Source organism: Tachypleus tridentatus, chromosome 4 (genome assembly GCF_004210375.1).
Source record: "Tachypleus tridentatus isolate NWPU-2018 chromosome 4, ASM421037v1, whole genome shotgun sequence".
In the NCBI taxonomy this organism is placed as follows: domain Eukaryota; kingdom Metazoa; phylum Arthropoda; class Merostomata; order Xiphosura; family Limulidae; genus Tachypleus; species Tachypleus tridentatus.
Window position 1 is genome coordinate 114,063,126 of NC_134828.1, and position 21,898 is coordinate 114,085,023.

Sequence of the window (21,898 nt, forward strand, 5' to 3'; positions counted from 1 at the left end):
TTACCTCAAAATAAGAACGTGTTCCAGAAAGCAGTTTGATTGTTTGATGCATCATTTATGACGTACGAAGCGCTTGTTACACCGCAATTAAACTAACAGCCGAACCGTTGCTGTCGAGAATGAAATTTAAGTATGAACTTCTTAGTGCTCGAGTTCAATGAAACCCATCGAATGTTTTGGAAGGTTTCAGAGTGTCTCTATAGTAACTTTTATTAACTGATGTGTTCGACTTGCTTGTAAAATCCCAAGAAAGTTGAATGTGTTTCAAAAACACCGTGGCACACCTGCCAATCTCTCGCGGCACACAGGTTGAGAATCACTGAATTAGATAGTTAAATTGTTAATTGTGTAGTTGACTAATACTCTTGAAACTAGATAGTTAGATCGTTAATTGTGTAGTTTACTAATACTCTTGAAACTAGATAGATCGTTAATTGTGTAGTTGACTGATACTCTTGAAACTAGATAGACCGTTAATTGTGTAGTTGACTGATACTCTTGAAACTAGATAGATCGTTAATTGTGTAGTTGACTAATACTCTTGAAACTAGATAGATCGTTAATTGTGTAGTTGACTAAAACTCTTGAAACTAGATAGTTAAATCGTTAATTGTGTAGTTGACTAATACTCTTGAAACTAGATAGTTAGATCGTTAATTGTGTAGTTGACTAATACTCTTGAAACTAGATAGATCGTTAATTGTGTAGTTGACTGATACTCTTGAAACTAGATAGATCGTTAATTGTGTAGTTGACTAAAACTCTTGAAACTAGATAGTTAAATCGTTAATTGTGTAGTTGACTAATACTCTTGAAACTAGATAGTTAGATCGTTAATTGTGTAGTTGACTGATACTCTTGAAACTAGATAGATCGTTAATTGTGTAGTTGACTAAAACTCTTGAAACTAGATAGTTAAATCGTTAATTGTGTAGTTCACTAATACTCTTGAAACTAGATAGTTAGATCGTTAATTGTGTAGTTGACTAATACTCTTGAAACTAGATAGATCGTTAATTGTGTAGTTGACTAATACTCTTGAAACTAGATAGTTAGATCGTTAATTGTGTAGTTGACTAATACTCTTGAAACTAGATAGACCGTTAATTGTGTAGTTGACTAATACTCTTGAAACTAGATAGTTAAATCGTTAATTGTGTAGTTGACTAATACTCTTGAAACTAGATAGTTTGATCGTTAATTGTGTAGTTAACTAATACTTTTGAAACTAGATAGATAGTTAATTGTGTAGTTGACTAATACTCTTAAAACTAGATAGTTAGATCGTTAATTGTGTAGTTGACTAATACTCTTGAAACTAGATAGATCGTTAATTGTGTAGTTGACTAATACTCTTGAAACTAGATAGATCGTTAATTGTGTAGTTGACTGATACTCTTGAAACTAGATAGACCGTTAATTGTGTAGTTGACTGATACTCTTGAAACTAGATAGATCGTTAATTGTGTAGTTGACTAATACTCTTGAAACTAGATAGATCGTTAATTGTGTAGTTGACTAAAACTCTTGAAACTAGATAGATCGTTAATTGTGTAGTTGACTAAAACTCTTGAAACTAGATAGTTAAATCGTTAATTGTGTAGTTGACTAATACTCTTGAAACTAGATAGTTAGATCGTTAATTGTGTAGTTGACTAATACTCTTGAAACTAGATAGATCGTTAATTGTGCAGTTGACTGATACTCTTGAAACTGGATAGATCGTTAATTGTGTAGTTGACTAAAACTCTTGAAACTAGATAGTTAAATCGTTAATTGTGTAGTTGACTAATACTCTTGAAACTAGATAGTTAGATCGTTAATTGTGTAGTTGACTAATACTTTTGAAACTAGATAGATCGTTAATTGTGTAGTTGACTAATACTCTTGAAACTAGATAGTTAAATCGTTAATTGTGTAGTTGACTAATACTCTTGAAACTAGATAGTTAGATCGTTAATTGTGTAGTTAACTAATACTTTTGAAACTAGATAGATAGTTAATTGTGTAGTTGACTAATACTCTTGAAACTAGATAGTTAGATCGTTAATTGTGTAGTTGACTAATACTCTTGAAACTAGATAGTTAGATCGTTAATTGTGTAGTTGACTAATACTCTTGAAACTAGATAGTTAGATCGTTAATTGTGTAGTTGACTAATACTTTTGAAACTAGATAGATTGTTAATTGTGTAGTTGACTAATACTCTTAAAAGTATGAGAAATATTGAAATTATTATTTGTTTAAGTAAATGGCATTAATTATGTTATATATTTTCTAGTTCTATCGAGAGGGCACCATTGTTTGTAGTGGGTTTTCCAAATGGGCCAGTGCCGGTGGATGGAGGGTCAGTTAATTTTTATTTGTATCAAATACAGATGAATATGTTAAAGAAACTGTGTTTATAATATCTTATGATGACGATGTTAACTGTTCAATTTTGCAGTAAAAGTTATTATGTTAAATTGGATTAACCTACAGTATATTTGTACACTAATTCTATTTGACAGATATATCAGTAAACAATGGGGCATCGTATTTCTCACAGTATGGAACAAATTATTTGAAGTGAGTGATACATGAGGGAATGGTTATAGCCGGTATCGCTCTCTACCAACTTTTTTAGTCATTTTTACCAACAAATAATGGGATTAATGGTACCATCACAACGCATCATCAGCTAAAAGGAGTACACATGCTTGGTTACAAGGATTTGAACTCACAACCCTCGGATTAGAAGTCGAGTGTCATAACCATTAAGCCATGCAGAGCCGTTTATTTATGGTAGATCAAAGCCTTATTTGTCTAATCCTGAATTTTAATGTTGCAAGTCTGTAGACCAAACACTATCCACCAACGAACAGATATGACAGAAGTTACGGAAGTAACTTTTTATTTTATATATTCCTATAGTTGAAAGAACTGGTCTGACAACCATCTAATAGAAACCTTATACACCGTTATTTCCAAATAATGAAACATTTTAAAACTGTTTTTCAGTATTAGGGTAAATAATTTTCTTTAGGTTTGATTTTCAACCAAAAAATGTTAACATGAATTCTCTATTATACATGTAAAATTAGTATTTATCATGTTCCGAATTGTGAATAAACGTTTGTAAAATATCTGTAATCTTTGAGTTATACCCTTTGACCTTTCCCATGATGTATGTTTTTTTCAGGTGGGCTACGCAATGTTTCCAGACGAGCTATCACAGATAAAGAATGCCGTAACAACTACTGCTAGTCTGACCTACTCATGTGCTCCGGCACCCATGCAATATGCTCTTACAGAAGTAAGTCATATTCTAGTTTCAAATTATCAACATTTTAGTTTCTAACTTCAACCTTGTTGTTTTACAATGGCCAAACGAACAATGTTGAAAAATAGGTTCAAACTTCTATTCGTATTATTTTTTGAAAACTTAATTTGTGATAATTATAATAGTTATATAATGCGTGGTAACAATTAGAGTAATAAGATTTACTTAGAGGGCGGTAGGATGGGGGGCATAGAGGGCGGTAGAATGGGGGGCATCGAAATTATGTGTCAGCAGTAAGGGCGGAACGATCGTTATGCTGCCTCACACTCATTGGCTGTCTCAGAAGAGGGCAATGGCGACGCTATTTTCGTTGGGGGAGGCTGAGGTAAACTGTGGAGGGGCTTCCCAAAATGTCATCAATATGAAGTATAGATGGTAAATTATAATAATGTAAATACCAAGGTGCATTTCAAAAAGGTGTGCTATTTTGAACTGCGTGTTCAATGCAGTTTTCATTGGAAACTCATATTCTGATTCATAATTCATTATTACAAATTAGAAATAATCTGTTTATGAAAATATGTGTACATGTAAAAGAGGAAGCTCACCCAAATTCCACCCAAGGTAATACATAATAATAAAGAAAATCAAGATTAGCTTAGATTGAACATTTAATATACCATTAAGAGTAAAGCTACAAATCAACAGAAATATAACAAAAAAGACATAGTTTACATAGCAGAAACGAATTATTCCCAGGTGAAGTTAATACATTCTGAGGAAAAGTAAGGTCACTATCAGGCTAACTATCTTTCATCATGTTGTGTTTATAGTCAATATTACTTCAAAACAATGTGCCTGTTATGGTGATTGGCAGCAAATGTGTTTATAACAGTATCAATATCGAGTTGTTTTGCCCTCCTGGAGTTTACTGATATGACAGAAGGTTGCTGGTGTGGTTGTTACCACTGCTGTTGCGCAAGTATGTCTTGAGAAGCTTCAGACATTAGAAACTTCTCTCACAAGCAGCTGAAGTGACAGACAGGGTCACAGCGATGCATACAAGTTTGTGGATATCCATGAAAGCATCCTTGTATGGCTCCAGCATGGTTGCAAGCTCCCAATGGTGTGGATACTTCCTGCCCATTGTCTTTCTTCCTGGCAATTAGTCAGTTCAACTGGTGGACTTCCACTGCGAGGTCATCCTCTGCCACACCGTAGTTTGCTGTCATTCTTAAGAGTGCTTGCTTGTCCAGAAATGTGGAGTGTTTGAGGTTCAATGCAGTTGCACCCATCAGAACACTGCAGGCATCAGAGGAGAATCTTCTATTTAGCTCATTGAGCATCCTGTCTATAATAGTATAGAAGGTGTGTCTCCTGGTATCTGGTGTTGATTCATCTCTTTGGCCAGTACTATATGTGATTATGAATTCGTCCAGGTGTCTGGGGACAGATTGCTGTCCACCTTGATGCACCGTCTCAGTGCGTATTCCCACTTTCTTACATATATCCTCAGTAGACTCTTCCAAGTCTTTCCATGCTGCTTCAGTTCATATTTCTGAGAGACCTGAGATGACAGATTGTACTAGGCCCTCTGCAGAGGCCAGCTGCAGGTCAGGTGACTGGAGGTGGTCTAATTGCTGTTTTGTCATCAGCAGTAGGTTTTATATGGCCACTAGACTGGTTACAAACTGCTGATCTAGGGGGATGCACAGGCCCTTTGATGCAGTGGCTCTGTGGACATTGTCCCCCTCCACAAGACGCTTTAGGGTTGTCACAATGGCAGGGAGGGTTCTTTTCACAGCCAGACAAGCAACATGTTGGCAGACCCATCTTGTGTCTGACAGTCGATTCTACTCTATGTGCTGGTTCACAGGTTCAAGCTCCTTCTGTACCTTCGGAAATTCTTCATGCACAACTGATGTAGAGAAGAATTTGTACAGCTTCTGAATTGTCACAAAGAACTGTGCTGCAGCCTAGACGTTGCGCACACGATCAACTGACACAAGCCTGTGTGCATAGCAGTGGACATACACAGCCTGAGACACCTCTCCTGAACCTGCACCAACAGAGCCTTCACGAGGAGTTCCTGGACTTCACAGCTGCTGAGGGTCTGGATGCAGATTCATTGCTCAAGAAAATCATGGAGACTCTGGCTAAATGTGGTATTGACCATAATGCCTGCATTGGCCAGTGCTATGATGGAGCTGCAGTCATGTCAGGGCACATCAGTGACATACAGGAGAGACCTCTTTTCTGATATTTTTCCTGATCATTCCAGCTATGATGTCAAGCAGTTCATTTTGGATATCATGGTGCGTGTACTTGACATTGCCAGGACCACTTAGCATCTTCATGATTTCATCATACCTGGAAATCATGTCAAGAAGTTCCAGAAAATTGACCCTGTTATCTGACTGACTACCTTCCCTGTGACCTTTCTGGGCTTCTTTCTGGCAGGCTGTGTAGAACAGTGCATATATCACAGCTCTCATGTAATGTCGGTTTTTCTCCACAGTTTTAGCATGGCTTGCATCGAGAGCATGTTGGATCCTTGCACCCTTTGTTTTCTGCAATATAAACTCTGCCCAAGCTTGCATGGCAAACTTGTGTCCTGCAGAGTTATCATGGGACTTCAGTGATGTGGTCGCCTTCTTCGAGCTCCAGAAGCCTTCATGGGTGAAGGACTTCACAGTTTTACTGAAGTGTGTGTGACTGAATAGACGACATGCGAAGCAGAATGCAACATTTTTGGTCACAGAGTACTCCAACCACGAGTGCTGATCATGTCAATTCTAGTTGAATGACCTTGACTGGCTGCTGTATTCTGTGGCCAGGTGTCTCTTCATGTCTGGACAGACAGGACCACTATCTGGAAGCTGGCTCAGGTCCTTGGGTCCTGGTGGTAGTTTTTCACCCTGGGTGTGAGTGGTGTCCTCTTGCGGCTGGGGTCCTGTTCTAGTTGTGTCTGCTTTCTCACCATCACGATTACCACTGTTCTCCTCACTTGCACCACATGTGTTTGTAGGACCATCTACTCGCTGCATCTTCTTGGGTAGAAGGTAGTGTTGCATAATTAACCCTATGTGTAGTATGACCGGTTTATGTTTTGGTGGGTGATGTCTGACTCTTGACTTGTGTGTTGGTGTCCTTGTTTGAAAACGAGTCGCTGATTTTGATTTCCTTTTATTAATCCAAACTGAGTGTGTGTTCCAGTGTGAGGCCGAGTACCAGAGAGAGCGAGAGCCACGTAAACAAACATAACTCCCTTTTATACAGAGCTCTCGAATGTCAAAGTGATCCCCGAGCTGGCTGACTGCTAGTACCACTTCTTACTTCCAAGTTGTGTTAGTTTATATGAAACGAATGGGAACTTCTCTCCTTATATTGGCATTAGGGCTTACAAAGGATATTTATTTTAAACATCGAAATCTAAGGAAAAAGATATACATACTATTGTGTAATTTTATGAATAAGAAACAAATAAAAACTAAACATAGTTCAACATTACGAACAACTGCTCTGCGGCTTTGAAATCACCAAATTATATTAATAGCACATGAAAATCCAGAACATATCCGTGAAATACTGTTAGAGAAAGTGTTTATCTTTAACCGTATAGCACAAGTACTTAATTAGAGGGGTAGTAATAATGTAAAATTACAGGGCTAATTAGGGAACACAAACACAGCATTGATAGGGCATGTTGTAAAACTGTGGGAAGCTAATGGGAGTGAGCGGAGAGGGTGTGGCGTGCGGCTGGCATCTGGATCTCGATCGGGCTGAGCCAATCATTAGCCATACACAGAGCGTACACCATGGTCAGCGGCTCGGTGATCATACGCTTTAGGCATTCGACGCGGAAATCGCGCGCTCGAACAAAGCAAACCCGCGACCTGGATATTGAATGATCATAGTGACACCAAAACAAAATGTCTAAATTTCAGTTGACCTTCACAGAAAGGCTGGTTTCTTCATCAGTTCACATTATTCATACAGGCCAAACTGTGATATTGTTCTTATTATCATAAGTGTGACAAGCACCTGTTACAATAATGTAACTACTACATTACATTAAATTATGCACTTCTAAATGGCCCAATGACAATTTCAAAATTCATTCTAGAATTGTTTAGAAATATTATTTGGTCAGTTAACATGTAAGGTTATTATCTAATCATAAGTATAACATTAATTAGATTGAAAGTCACAATTTTAAGTGTATGCCACAATCATCAGTACAGTTTTGGATGGCTTATACACAATGCAAAATGATCTAACAGAGGACACAACACTGGCTAAATGCTTCATAGTTTTGACCTATACACAATACACTTACACATGCATGCTATGTTTTACTTTTCAATAAAAGATAAATGAAATTAATGGGTAAATACCTGTGAAACCTTTGGTTTATCAAGTAAAATCCCTGATGATCTGTTGTAACTTGAAATCAACGTGGTTGTCTAATCTTCGTCAAAGCTCAAGATAGAATGGCATTACACAGGGAGCGACAATACAGCGCATGAGTTTCAGTACATTCAGTACGTTGCTATGGGACGCATGACACATACTTCTGACTTATTGAAGACGTTGAGTTCTACAGATCTATCTCTCTTTGATGTTAATTGTTAAGAAACAACGATGATTGTGTTTTCCATATTTTATTAATGTATGTAGGTAACAATATTGGGGAGCTGAGGGGGGCTTGGCTCATTTTGGGGAAACAAGTCCCCAAGCGCCCCCTGGCGCCACTATTGAAAGAGGGGAAGTAATCTGAATTTGTCGGACACTTAATGTTTCACAAATCATTCCCAACCAATAATCACCTTACACCTAAATGAATGAATTACTGATTAATAATATTTAAAATATCACAACTTTTAGACTGTTTGTTTTGAATTTCGCGCAAAGCTATACAAGGGCTATCTTCGCTAGCCGTCTCTAATTTAGCAGTGTAAGACGAGAGGGAATGCCACTAATCATCACTACTCACTGCCAACTCTTGGGCTACTCTTTTACCCATGAATAATGGGATTAAGCATCACATTATAACGTTCCTACGGCTAAAAGAGAGAGCATATTTGGTGTGAGAAGGATTCGAACCCGCAACACTCAGATTACGAGTTCAGTGACTTAAACACGTGGCCATGCAGGACCATGGTAAATGAAGAAATATATTTTGCAATGCTAAATAGTTAGGCCCAGCATGGCTAAGTGTGTTAAGGCGTTCGACTAGCAATCCGAGGGTCGCGGGTTCGAACCCCGGTCGCACCAAACATGCTCGCCCTTTCAGCCATGGGGTCATTATAACGTGTCAGTCAATCCCACTATTTGTTTGTAAAAGAGTAGTCCAAGAGTTGGCGGTGGGTAGTGATGACTAGCTGCCTTCCCTCTAGTCTTACACTGCTAAATTAGGGACGGCTAGTGCAGATAGCCCTCGTGAAGCTTCGCTCGAAATTCAAAACAAAGTATGAAAGTTGTGATATTTTAGATATTATTAATCAGTAATTCATTCATTTAGGTGTAGGGTGATTATTGGTCAGGAATGATTTGTGAAACGTTAAGTGCCCGACAACACATCCTGTGAAAGAACCCATGAACAGTTTAAAATGTATTCCATACTTTCACAAATTTTATGTGCATTTGGAAGTGATCAATGGCTATATAGAAAATGGACGCATACAGTAAGCTTGTTTGTTTGTTTATCTTTTGGAATTTCGCACAAAGCTACTCGAGGGCTATCTGTGCTAGCCGTCCCTAATTTAGCAGTGTAAGACTAGAGGGAAGGCAGCTAGTCATCACCACCCACCGCCAACTCTTGGGCTACTCTTTTACCAACGAATAGTGGGATTGATCGTAACATTATAACGCCCCAACAGCTTAAAGGGCGAGCATGTTTGGGGCGACGGGAATGCGAACCCGCGACCCTCAGATTACGAGTCGCACGCCTTAACGCGCTTGACCATGCCGGGCCGCATACAGTAAATCAGTCACTTATTATTTTTATTAAAGAATTTTAACATAATGAAATCTAGACGTTGATGAATTGTACAATTAACGTCACAGTCTACTTATTAAATTCCTACAGTAATTTTAGTAATCACGTACAGATAAAAGTATGCCTTTGTAAAACGTGTAAATTATGTCGTCACAAATTAGCAAAATTGTTATTGGATAATAAACGTTTTATTGACGAGATAACTTGTTGTATGAAGTCAATGCTTTAATTATTGTATGATATTATCTTTTCAGAGCAATTTAAACATAGGGTAATGTATTGTATGCGTCAGAGTAAGTAAGGTGTAGTCCTTTTAGGACAGGAAATGTAACAATATAGTACTGAAAGTCTTTGAGCAATATGTTTAAATTATCGTATTGTCCTTGTAGGACTTATTAATGATAAGGAAATGTAATGTCCTTTATAGGACAAACTCATTTTGATTGATTTAATGAATTAATATTAAATGTACTTTATATGATTATTTCATTATTATTGAATCAATGAATTTATTGTAAATGTTTTAATTAATTAAAGTTAAGCATCCTTTTTAAATAACTAATAAATTAGTGATTAATTATATTTTGTTGAGACATATATTGAATGAATCATGACAGATAAGAAACATATTATCTTCTATGATTCAATTATTAATTAATTAAGTGCTGAATAAACATTTACTGTCATTTCTTAGGATTAACTAATAAATTAGTTTTAAAAGTTATTTTTATGGTGAATTAATTATAAATGTTTTAATGAACTTGGAGCTATGACATCACTTCCTCTCACAACACCATGTGGCGCTCTCTTGCAGTGTGTCTGAAGTGTTAATCTTACTTTGCCATATGTGGCGCTCTCTTGCAGTGTGTCTGAAGTGTTAACCTTGCTTTGCCATATGTGGCGCTCTCTTGCAGTGTGTCTGAAGTGTTAACCTTGCTTTGCCATATGTGGCGCTCTCTTGCAGTGTGTCTGAAGTGTTAACCTTACTTTGCCATATGTGGCGCTCTCTTGCTGTGTGTTTGAAGTGTTAACCTTACTTTGCCATGAAGTTTCGGTAGTATCCTGCGTGATAATTATGTCTTGTGAAATTTTAATGTGAAATGTAAAACCACTTTGTCATCTACACTTATCTGTTTAGTGACCATAAATCCACAAATGCAGCTTTATTAATGGAGTTGAGTGATCCAAGTCAGTTTACGTGTATATAATTAGTAGATTTATTGTTAAAGAATGGCAGTCTTCGACAACAAATGTTTAGAGTCGAATATTTTCGCTATTACATTACGCTTATTCAATTTTTATCACGTCGTCAGGTAAATTTCAAAATATTCAATCTGATTTTAACCATGGGGTCAAATAGACTTTGAAGAAATGAAGCAAGTTTGGTATATGGCCCATCCTGTTGTGAAAGGAATAAAAACAAGACAGTAATCTGAAAGTTCAAGGATTTGTTATTTTGAATCAAGCACAAAGCTACACAATGGGCTATCTGTGCTCTGCCTACCACGGGTATCGAAACCCGGGTTTTAGCGTTGTAAGTCCGCAGACAAACCGCTGAACCACTGGGGGGCAAGTTAAAGGACATCAATAAGACAAGGTACTAGGAAAAATAGGGAAGCAAACCAGTTGTTAATTTTAGTAACTGCAGTTAGAGCTGTGTTCTATTTCTCAGTGGTTTAATGTGTCTTTCAGGCTTTGCTCCAAGAAAAGGAATGCGAACAGTACATTCAACTTACTACCAAGATTCTGGCAACGATTGCAGATTTTTGTTACAGGTAAGCCAGTAAATACATATTTGAGAACAATCGTTAGGTGATTATACAAAAGGTACATTTAAATTGTTATATTATCAAGAATTTCTATGAATAACTACTCTCACTGTTGGAAACATTTATATTCAAACTAAGAAAGAATGGGAAAACAAAATAAGAAATATACGTTAAGGGACAGACAGTAGTTACAAAACACCACTTATGCCTCGTCTTTTGGTTGTAACGTTTCGCTATTCCGAAACAGACAAGTTAAAAACTATACAATTTATTTTTTATTTGTTTTCTACATACCAAAAATTAATGAACATTTTATTACACATCAAAAAAACACACATTAGTCAGTTAAAGAGACTTGTAGTCATTATAACAAACTAAATGTATTTGTATTACAGTTATTTCCATTATGGATCCAGACCGTACAGAATAACAAATATTTAACATTTCTCCCACAGAGAATTAGATGAAGTTGGAGTGAAGGTAATTCGACCACAAGCTGGTTATTATATGCTACCTGACTTCGAGATCTTGAGACCTAAACTGGAGAAATATGGAGTAATGAATGGAAAATCAATGTGCATCAACATTCTGGAAGAAGCCAATGTTGCGGTGTGTGACCAGTGTTTTGTTTTACTTTCAATGAAAAGGCCTGATGGTTTGGGCAATCGACTCGTAACCTGCGTATGTGCGAGTTCTAATACCGGTCACTGAACATTCTCGTCTATCTGCCTTCGGGTCGTTATAATGTAACAATGAATTTCACTATTTGTTGGTAAGAGAGTATCTTAAGAGTTGGTGGAGTCTGGTATTGAGTATCTACATTGCTAAATTAGGAAGACTCGACGTTGAAATTCGTAAATTAGTTTTACGTGAAATTCAAAAGAAATAAAACGAAACTTTAGTAAATTTCATGGACATTTCAGTTGAAGAATAACTGACTTAAACAAAGTTTATCTAACAAGACTTCTAACAAATCAGGTTACGATAATAAAAACAAGTGTGACGTTTTTTGTTGCTTACATATTTACATATAAATCCACTGATGGTTTTAATTGTTTTATAGAACAGAAATTAGCAACTATATTTTATAACAAAAATCGTGACACAAGTTGGGTCCCATGCTCAAGCGAAACGGTCAATAGATGATAAGATAATATATTGGACTCCCTACGTCTGCGAAACAGTCGATGAATAAAATCAAACTTAAGATACTATAATGAAATTATTCTTGCTTTTTATAATTACTATGGTCAAATTAATAGATAGATGAGAAAACTTATATTTTAATGCATTTAAGACGTGGAAAACACATGCTAAATGGTTTAAATGGTCGCTTCTACAATTTTGTTGGTAATAGTGTTTATTATGCTCATAACGTGAATGGAGTGCCAAGCAGGCCAGTCGTAATGGAATATTTAATATATGTGTTTATGTTCACTTTACAGGGTCATTATGTTTTATCTAATGATTTGCTTCTCTTGATATTTGTAGAATATACCCATTACTCAGTTTTCAATAACAGTTATGAAAAAAAAATCAAGAACTCTAGATCAAATTCAATGTCATCTGCAACTTACATTTTTAATTACTGGAATATTTAAAATTATTGATTTTGTTCGCGCTTCAAACTAGCACTTATGAAACTTTTACATCATCGGCACAATAATAATTTTGTAGACCACACTTGTGACACGTGTTTCATTTTGAGTTGTATTGTTTAGTTTGTTAATAAGCACTGAGAATTTTAAAGAATAATCTATTTTATAGGGCTCAAAATACATTTATCTACAGAGCCTACGTCTTCCTAATGCACACCAAAGATGTAAAAAAATTACACAAAAATCAATATCTCTGGGAAAGTTCACAATTCGTCACTTATCGTATAAAATATCTTAAAATGTGACACACACACAATACGTAGCCGTTTACAATATGCTTTCTATGATACTGTTAACATTAGAATAACTATTTCGTACGTAGTTTAGTGTACAGATGTTTCTGTATACATTTTATATTGCTGTGTTATTAGAGCTTTGTTTGGTTTGAAACATAATTGTTAACTATATTTACACTCAAGAAGTCTGTGTATTTAATATCAAACTCTGTTCATGTTGCAGCTGATGGCTGCTGGCCCATCATTCCTTCATCCGGAAACGAGGCTTACAGCAAGAATGTGTTTCGTTAATTTTGACGGAGCTGAAGCTTTAGAAGCGGCCTACAGCCTTTCCGATACAGAGCTCATTAAGGAAGAGTTTATAGTGAAATACTGTAGTCCTGTTATAGAAGCCATAATGGTAAGTGAAGAACCTTGGTTATTGTGTCAAGGGGTTTATAGCGATATACTGTAGTCCTGTTATAGAAGCCAGGATGGTGAGTCAAGAACCTTGGTTATTGTGTCAAGGGGTTTATAGCGAAATACTGTAATCCTGTTATAGAAGCCATAATGGTAAGTGAAGAACCTTGGTTATTGTGTCAAGGGGTTTATAGCGATATACTGTAGTCCTGTTATAGAAGCCATAATGGTAAGTGAAGAACCTTGGTTATTGTGTCAAGGGGTTTATAGCAAAATACTGTAGTCCTGTTATAGAAGCCATAATGGTGAGTCAAGAACCTTGGTTATTGTGTCAAGGGGTTTATAGCGAAATACTGTAATCCTGTTATAGAAGCCATAATGGTAAGTGAAGAACCTTGGTTATTGTGTCAAGGGGTTTATAGCGATATACTGTAGTCCTGTTATAGAAGCCATAATGGTAAGTGAAGAACCTTGGTTATTGTGTCAAGGGGTTTATAGCAAAATACTGTAGTCCTGTTATAGAAGCCATAATGGTAAGTGAAGAACCTTGGTTATTGTGTCAAGGGGTTTATAGCGATATACTGTAGTCCTGTTATAGAAGCCATAATGGTAACCTTGGGGGTTATGTTGAATGAAACATAAATATTGTGTCTAGAAATTTGTGTGTGATGTGCCTAACATGGGTATCAAAACCCAGTTTTTACATTATATGTCTTTACACTTGCCACTGACTCACTGGAAAGGTGGCCATGGTCAGTCACTACTGCCAGAACGATCGTAACAAATTTTGAAATGGGTGAAGGTCAATCGTATGTCATACTCTTTGACACACTTTCCACTGTACATGAACGTTGCTTTCCAAGCAAGTAAAAAATAACAATACATTGAAACTACTGAGGAACTTGACAGGATGGGTCTGCTGTAATTCAAGTTTCTCATGAAAAAAAATCATTGAATTCGAGATATGTCTGGAAGTCTGTGAGCCTTCTTTATATCCAACTTCTTGTTTATTAGTAAGTTAGTGGCACTAGAAAATATATTAAACATTTTCATCGCAGTGAATAATTAGATCTGAGGTTCTCTTTTGTAACCACAGCCTTTACTTTGCTCATTGGTGTTAATGTTATTTCAAAGCTACTGTTTTATATGCTCAATTATTTAAAATGTTGTTAAGATATCTCACTGTGCAGAAAGGGTAGTGACATCCCTAGCCATAAGTTATGCTAAGTTGTTGAATGGTCGAGAAATCACTAATAACCAATACTGGAGAATACGATATACGAATATGGGTTCTTCCAAAACCATTCATGTTGACTGAAAAGTCTATAATACTTTCATACCTGTGATATGTGTGCCTCCACTAAATTTGTGTTAATTCGAACGTGAAAAAGGCTTAGCTACCAGGTACTCTTGGTTATGTGTCTGTTCAGTTTTATGTCTGTGTCCAGGGGCGTAGATTTTTTACACCCGATGGGGGGGGATGATTTTTTCAACCACTTATGTGGACTGTTCAATTTGCAAATTGGTAATCTCTAATTACGTGAACCTGAAAGCTGTAAACATGCAGTCACAGAGTAATCTTGTTGCCACGATACTTGCATGTATACTTAGGGCTACTGACTGATACGATCGAAAAGCTTAGAAGCACGCCTGTATTAAAGATTTACATTTCGGCTACTGAAAAAGCCTACATCTAGGCCTGATTATGTAATTCAATTGGTATAAGAACATGAGAATCACAAGAACAAACACACAATTTGTAGGCCCGTGATGCAATAAAACAATTCAACAGACCAAACTGTAGGGGAAGATGATTTTATACACCATACCCCCCACCTAAAATGAAGAGGGGGATGTATACCTTCCACCCTCCCACCCCCCGGAATCTACGCCCCTGTCTGTGTTGTATTCTATATTGATATCATCAATGTGAACTGTATGTCAGCGCACTGTGCAACTCCATCTGCAGATGGAAGATAAATAAAAAAATAGGAATTTAAAAAACCTTCAAATATATATTCAAACTACAAATTCATATTTGATTGCACCAAACGTAATTGTAGGTAACAGCATGGAACCAAAATAAGGGTTTCTAGTGAATAATATTTGCAGTATCTCCAGCCCTATTCGTTTACTTTTTTAACCATTCCTATCTACAGGTTTCAAAATTCCCAATTTTTTTACTTATCTGTTTGTTGGCAAATAACTACTTGATACAAAGTTAGTATCTAGCTGACATGGTTTTCACTTGATACATATTATAAGGGATGGCTCCCTAAAGACATAGATTGTATAGTGTCCAAAGCATTGAGTATCTATATGAATGTCATCTAATGCTTATCTTTTATTCGCTGGGGTAATTGTAGCATCGTTTAAACTACAGTTATGGTATTTTTAGCTTATGTAAAAGACAAAAGAAATGAATCAACTTTGTAATGCCCATACGATATTCGCAATGTATTATTTAGTATTCTACAGAAGACAGTGTTGTAGGCTGACAAGAGAATAACAATAATAATTACAAATAGATCGTTTTGATCTGATTTTCTTTTCCTTGTAAGCCTAACATGGGTGATTTTTTGTGCATTTTTATCTGTGTACAACTTTAGCAATCAATAGTAAACATTTTAAAGTGTTATTTAAACTGAAGTCTTTACTGTTTAAGATGTTATTTTCTCGAAAGTTCTATTGGGTTTTTTGTGTGATTCCTCGTGTTTCCTATTATCAACCACTATTGTGGTTCATGATACATATAAAGCTGGAGTAATCACGTGTAAAGTGTTGCTAATAATCTGTAATATATATAAATATATAACATGTTATTAATTATAATAAGATACATAACATGCGCAGTTATTCTGGTAGGTAAACAGTTCAATAACAACTTGAAAACTTGTGTGTGTATAAATTTTTTCTGGCTTAGTTTAATATTTAATGACCTTACATGGCCAGGTGGTTAAGGCGCTCGACTCGCAATCTGAGAGTCACGGGTGCGAATCCCCGTTGCACAAAACATGCTTGCATTTTCAGCCGTGGATGTGTTATAATGTGACGGTCAATCCCAGTATTCATTGGTAAAAGAGTAGCCCAACAGTTGGCGATGAGTGGTGATGACTGGCTGCCTTCTCTCTGGTCTTACACTGCAACATTAGGGATTGCTAGCACAGATAGCCCTCGTGTAGCTTTGCGCTAAATTCAAAAACAAACAAAGAATATTTAATTAAATACACGAGCCTGGGTTCACATTCATTCAATATGAAATACAAATATATGTATACACTAACAAATCTCGTCCAATTCTTAGTATTTGGTGAAATGTTTTTTTAACAGGAACTTACAACTTGTCATTAACCACAGAAAACCATTCAATTCTCAGAAGTTTCAATTATGGACACTTAACTGAAAGTTTCCATTAAAATCTCTATAATAGAAACTGATTTGGTACATATTTGTGACTACAGAATTGACAGATGAAAGTTCTCAGTTATTTAACAAGCGAAACTCTCGTTGTTATAAGAAAAGAAATATATAGAGATATGTCACAAATTCTGGGTTTATCAATACATTTTTTCTCAAAGAAACATATTGGTTCTTTAATTTATCTGTTATAATATATAAAATGGTAAATATATTTTATGCTTTTATTAGGCATTGAAGACATGGGTTCAGAAGATCCTGGCTTCTTGAGAAGTCTCTCAAAGTTATCATCTGTTGTTAGGGTAAAGCTTCTCCTTACATTTGTTTTTTTTTTAGGTTTCATAAATTCTGAACAGGTTTCAGCCGATGCTAGATTTTTTAGCAATATCTAGCTTTAAAGTTTTATCGATATGTTAGTTAAAAAATGTTCTTTGCTCTCACTACCAAAGCATACCTTGTTATAAACTTCTGGTTGTTGCTGATAGCTCCTTAGTTTATCAGAATTTAAACTCACGAGGAGCTGGTGTTTTTCTGTTATGACTAATCTGCTGGTAATGTTTATTGTTTATGTGTTTCATAAGTAAGAGATTTACTTCAAAACCTTTCTTGTTCTAAAGCTTCTGATACCGAATCGTTCTGTCTATTCAAAAGTTATTGGTGCATGGGAATTATTGTTTTAATATTTCAAAGAAACGACGAATTAGCTCAATTCAGAATCTAACCCTAAAATTAGTTATAGAAATACTTATTTTTTATGAAATTAGGAACATTGATTCAAATATCAGACAGGTGTGTAAACGATATAATTTATTTATTTTTTCCAGAAATATAAAGAATCAGCTAATCCTTGAAACATCTTAAAAAGTTATACATAATTAAACTTGGAAAACTAAAACAGTTTTTTTGTAAGGTAGAAAAATATCTCTGAGTAGGAACCAGTTATTTTAAGTATCATATCTACTATTAACTGCTTAATATATACGTAATTAAATTTTATTAACTTAATGAATTAATCAATTCTAGTAGAGCTGAAAGTGGGCTCGCATGATAAGTTATAGAAAATATAACTGTTTCACCAGTCTTGAAGGAATGTTTAAGGAAACAGTTAAACACAATGTGTTTGTGTCTCTTTTTTCGCTTAAAAGACAATACGTTAAAGAAGCATTATTTTAAACGTCAAGTTTGTTTGCTTATATGTTAAAACAGATAATTGAATAGTTCCATTCAGTATATTGTAAATTTCGATGTTAAGCATTACAATTAATGTAGAGACAACTTGTAACATTTAATAACGTGTGCATTATATACTGTGTAATAAGTTTATTTCAGTAAAATGGAAACTAAACTCTGCAGAACATCTGATGATTTGTTGACTTTCTAACGAATAGAATTATGTAATTCTTCACTCTATATTCTCAGATAAAAATATGAAAGTAATTCAATAACATTCCACTTATTGTTCAGTCAACAACATTCTACTTATGTGTAACGGACAGAAGTATGTGATTGTTCAGTCAACAACATTCTACTTATTGTTTAGTCAATAACATTCTACTTATCTGTAACAGACAGAAGTATGTGATTGTTCAGTCAATAACATTCCGTTTATCTGTAACGGACAGAAGTATGTGATTGTTCAGTCAATAACATTCCGTTTATCTGTAACAGACAGAAGTATGTGATTGTTTAGTCAATAACATTCCGTTTATCTGTAACAGACAGAAGTATGTGATTGTTTAGTCATATTAGTTCTTTATTGATTTAAGACAAATAGTAAAAGATCTAAACAATTTGAAAGACCTTATAGTTGGAGTTTTTTTTTTCCTAAGAGGATGTTTGAACTTTTTCGTTTTCGTCAAGGGCTAATAGCCCACTTGTAGCTTTTAACTTAAATATGTTTTTCTTTCCGTGGATGTGCTGTCAGCCTTAAGACTTACGACACTACAATCCAGGGTTTAATTACTCGCTGGTGAACAGAGTGCATATAGCCCATTCTGTGGCTTTGCGCTGAATCAAAGGAACACACCTATAGTGGCATAATAAAATCAATAGATACATTTCAGAATACAGATGTTGAATAAAATCTTCGTGCCTTGGGTAGAGAAAAGATTTGCCTTGTTGGTAATGCTACTCTTGATGTTAAATATTGAAAGGGCTTTATATCAATTAAAAAATATATTTTCGAAATTTAAAGACGTTATAGGAAGTTGATGTGTGTTTCTTGTAAGATACTTCGCTCATTTAAGAAGCTTGAACTAAAGGTAATTATATACTTGGCTTTTGTGTGTTTATATATAGTGCCCCATGTAATGTTTGTTGCAGTAGTGTTCAATAAAGTGATATTAACTCTCTTGTTACCTGTGGTATTCAATACCTTAATGATTATTGGTTTTATTTACAATAAATTTAATATCTACTGATATGACAAACCCCTCCTTCTCAGGTACCATTTTAATAGCTTCTCTGAACCCTTTCAAATAATTCAATGTCTTTCCTAAGGTAAGAAGTCCAAGATTGAATGAAATATTCCAAATGTGGACTAACCAATGATCTATACTATGTAATTATAACCTCTTTAGAATTGTATTCAATATTTCTGTAGATACAACGTAAATAGAATTTGGATACAAATGACCTCAGCAGTGCCATGAAACAAGGATCTTGATGTAATGGTTGATCAGTCTCTTAAGCCATCTAAATTTTACTTATAATTCAAATTAAGACAACCTACATGCATTCTCTTGCATTTATCATAATTAAAACCTATCTGCCACTTATTTATTCAATTTAACAAATGATCAAAATCCTTTGAATTTTTTTGTAAAGCAGCAGAATCCTCTTCACAGTTAGCAACACTCAATACCTTGATATCATTAGAAAAGTTAAATAATTTATTGACCATTCCTCCTTCTGTGCCATTAATAAAATAAAAAAGAGCAATAATCTTAAGACTGAGTCCTAAGGTACACCACTTGCAACATTAATCAATTTTATTTGAGCTCCATTTATAACAACCCTCTGCTTTCTTCCATTAAGCTACTCTTCTATCCAATTTACTAACTAATCCCCTATAGCTATGCAGATAAGTTTTATTTCAATACTTTTATGTGGCACTTTGTTAAGCGCTTTATAAAAATCAATATACACAAAATCTACACCTTCATCCTTATTTACATAAACAGTAACTATTTTTTTAAAAAATGTAATATTTTTAAGGCAAGATTTTCCTTTAGTGAAACCATGTTGACTACACAGTAAAATTATGAACTTTGTTAAATAAATTTGATTAGATTTTCCAAAACATTTCTCATAACAGATGTAAGACTAATAGGCCTATAGTTGCTGGGACAACTTCTATTACGTACCTTAGAGATGACAGTGGCATTCACTAGTTTCCAATTTGTTGGTACTTGTCCAACATTCAAGGATTTACAAGAAACCTGCAGCAAGTGCCTCACATATCCAATCCTTGACCTTCTTTAAAACTCTCAAGGAAATATTATCTGGCCCAAGAGCCTTATTATTATTTAAACCTTGCAATTTTATTTTAACAAGTTCAGAATATATACAGTTATATCGTTCAACTTTGTTTTCATTTACCAGTTGCTCAAGGTAAAAACTAAAGATATATCGTCAGATAAAACCATTCCTTTATCATTCTCCAAGGATCCTCTACTCATTTTAAGATTTTGTTTACCCCTAATATACTTAAAAAAATCTTTCTCTTCATTTTTATGTTCTCATCAAATATTTTCTCACACATTCTTTTGGATGTCGTAATTTCCTGTTTGGTCAACTTTATTGATTTTCTGTAATCTTCTAAATATTCTATAATTAATTTAAATTCGTGATGCTTTTCTTTAATTTTATATCTTATACCATTTGTGAGCCAACCTGGTTCTTCACTTGAAGCTAACCCTGCCTTTTTTCAAGGAATAAACAAATTTAAAAACATTTTCTCGTTTGCTTCATGTCTACAAATAACCGATCTGCCCAACTCATAAACGGTAGTTTTTGTTACATCCCTTCAAAATGTGCTTTTTTTAGAAACTTTAAATTAAAATATCATTATTTTAGATTTCCATTTGCAGTATGACATCAACTCTCATACAGCAATGATCACTTGTACTTAGGTGTTCCTCAGTTTCCACCATCTCAAACATTTATATATTAGAAGTTAACACTAAATCTAAAACAAAATTATTTATAGTACGTTCCTTGACCAACCGGTGAAGAAATCTATATTAAACATTTTACAGAAACGTTTTTATTCTCATGGTTTGTCTCTAGCATTTCCCAATCAATATGTCTGGAATTAAAATCACCCGTAACATAATCACACTGTAAAGTTTCTCACTAATTTCATCAGTTTTATCTGATGGTCTGTAAAAAATTCCGACTAAGAACTTTTCCCTTGATATCCTTTAACAGAAGTCCAGTTGGATTCAATATCCTTACTATTATTCTTAGTATTATCAACCTCAACAGGATGTAACTCACACTTTACGTATAGAGCTACTCGTCTTCCTCTATTTACTACTTTGTCCCTATTAACTAACTTATAACCATGTTTCACTTATTCCCATTATGTCAGAACTTTGTATCCCTAGCAGTGTTCTAAAGCCACGTATTTTATTTCTTATACTTCAAGCATTACAACAGTAACAATTAAGTCTATCCTTACAACTATTGTTATATTGATTCTCTGTGTTACACTTTTCTCTCCATCTTAACTTTGTTTCGTTCAGTTTATCTTTGATCTCATTACTATCTAGTCCTAGTTTAACACTTCCCTCACAGACATGACGCATCCTTCCCTACTTACGTGTAAACGATTCATTCCAAAAAGTTTCCTCCTCCCACTGACCTGATTTATCCAATCAGCTAACCAGCTGATGACATATTAATTTCAACCAATCATTTAGTCCTAGTGAAATGCTCAAAGTTTTACCACCACAATTCATTATTGCCAGTATCCTTGAGATACTTAATTTGTGGCCTTTATCTTTAAATACTTTTATCAGCCCCTTGTATTTGTTAATTAGCTCCTCTGATATACTCTTCCTTATATCGTTAGCACATATATACACAACGAACATCGTATAGTTCACAGTCCCCTTAATTATATCTCTAAAGTGTTTCTTCTCAGAGTTAGT

General features: G+C 35.0%; 1 protein-coding gene across 1 annotated transcript in view; it reads left to right on the forward strand.

The window, feature by feature from the left end:
- The window catches only part of LOC143249909 (uncharacterized), a 52,332-nt gene extending 33,245 nt beyond the window's left edge, over positions 1-19,087 (forward strand). Inside the window, exons 5-10 of the mRNA XM_076500516.1 lie at positions 2,282-2,347; positions 3,182-3,295; positions 10,956-11,038; positions 11,488-11,641; positions 13,150-13,326; positions 16,974-19,087. Coding sequence (XP_076356631.1) covers positions 3,194-3,295; positions 10,956-11,038; positions 11,488-11,641; positions 13,150-13,326; positions 16,974-17,012 — 555 coding nt within the window. The 5' untranslated portion in view covers positions 2,282-2,347; positions 3,182-3,193 and the 3' untranslated portion in view covers positions 17,013-19,087. The remainder of the gene's footprint in view (positions 1-2,281; positions 2,348-3,181; positions 3,296-10,955; positions 11,039-11,487; positions 11,642-13,149; positions 13,327-16,973) is intronic.
- Positions 19,088-21,898: the final 2,811 nt, after the last annotated feature.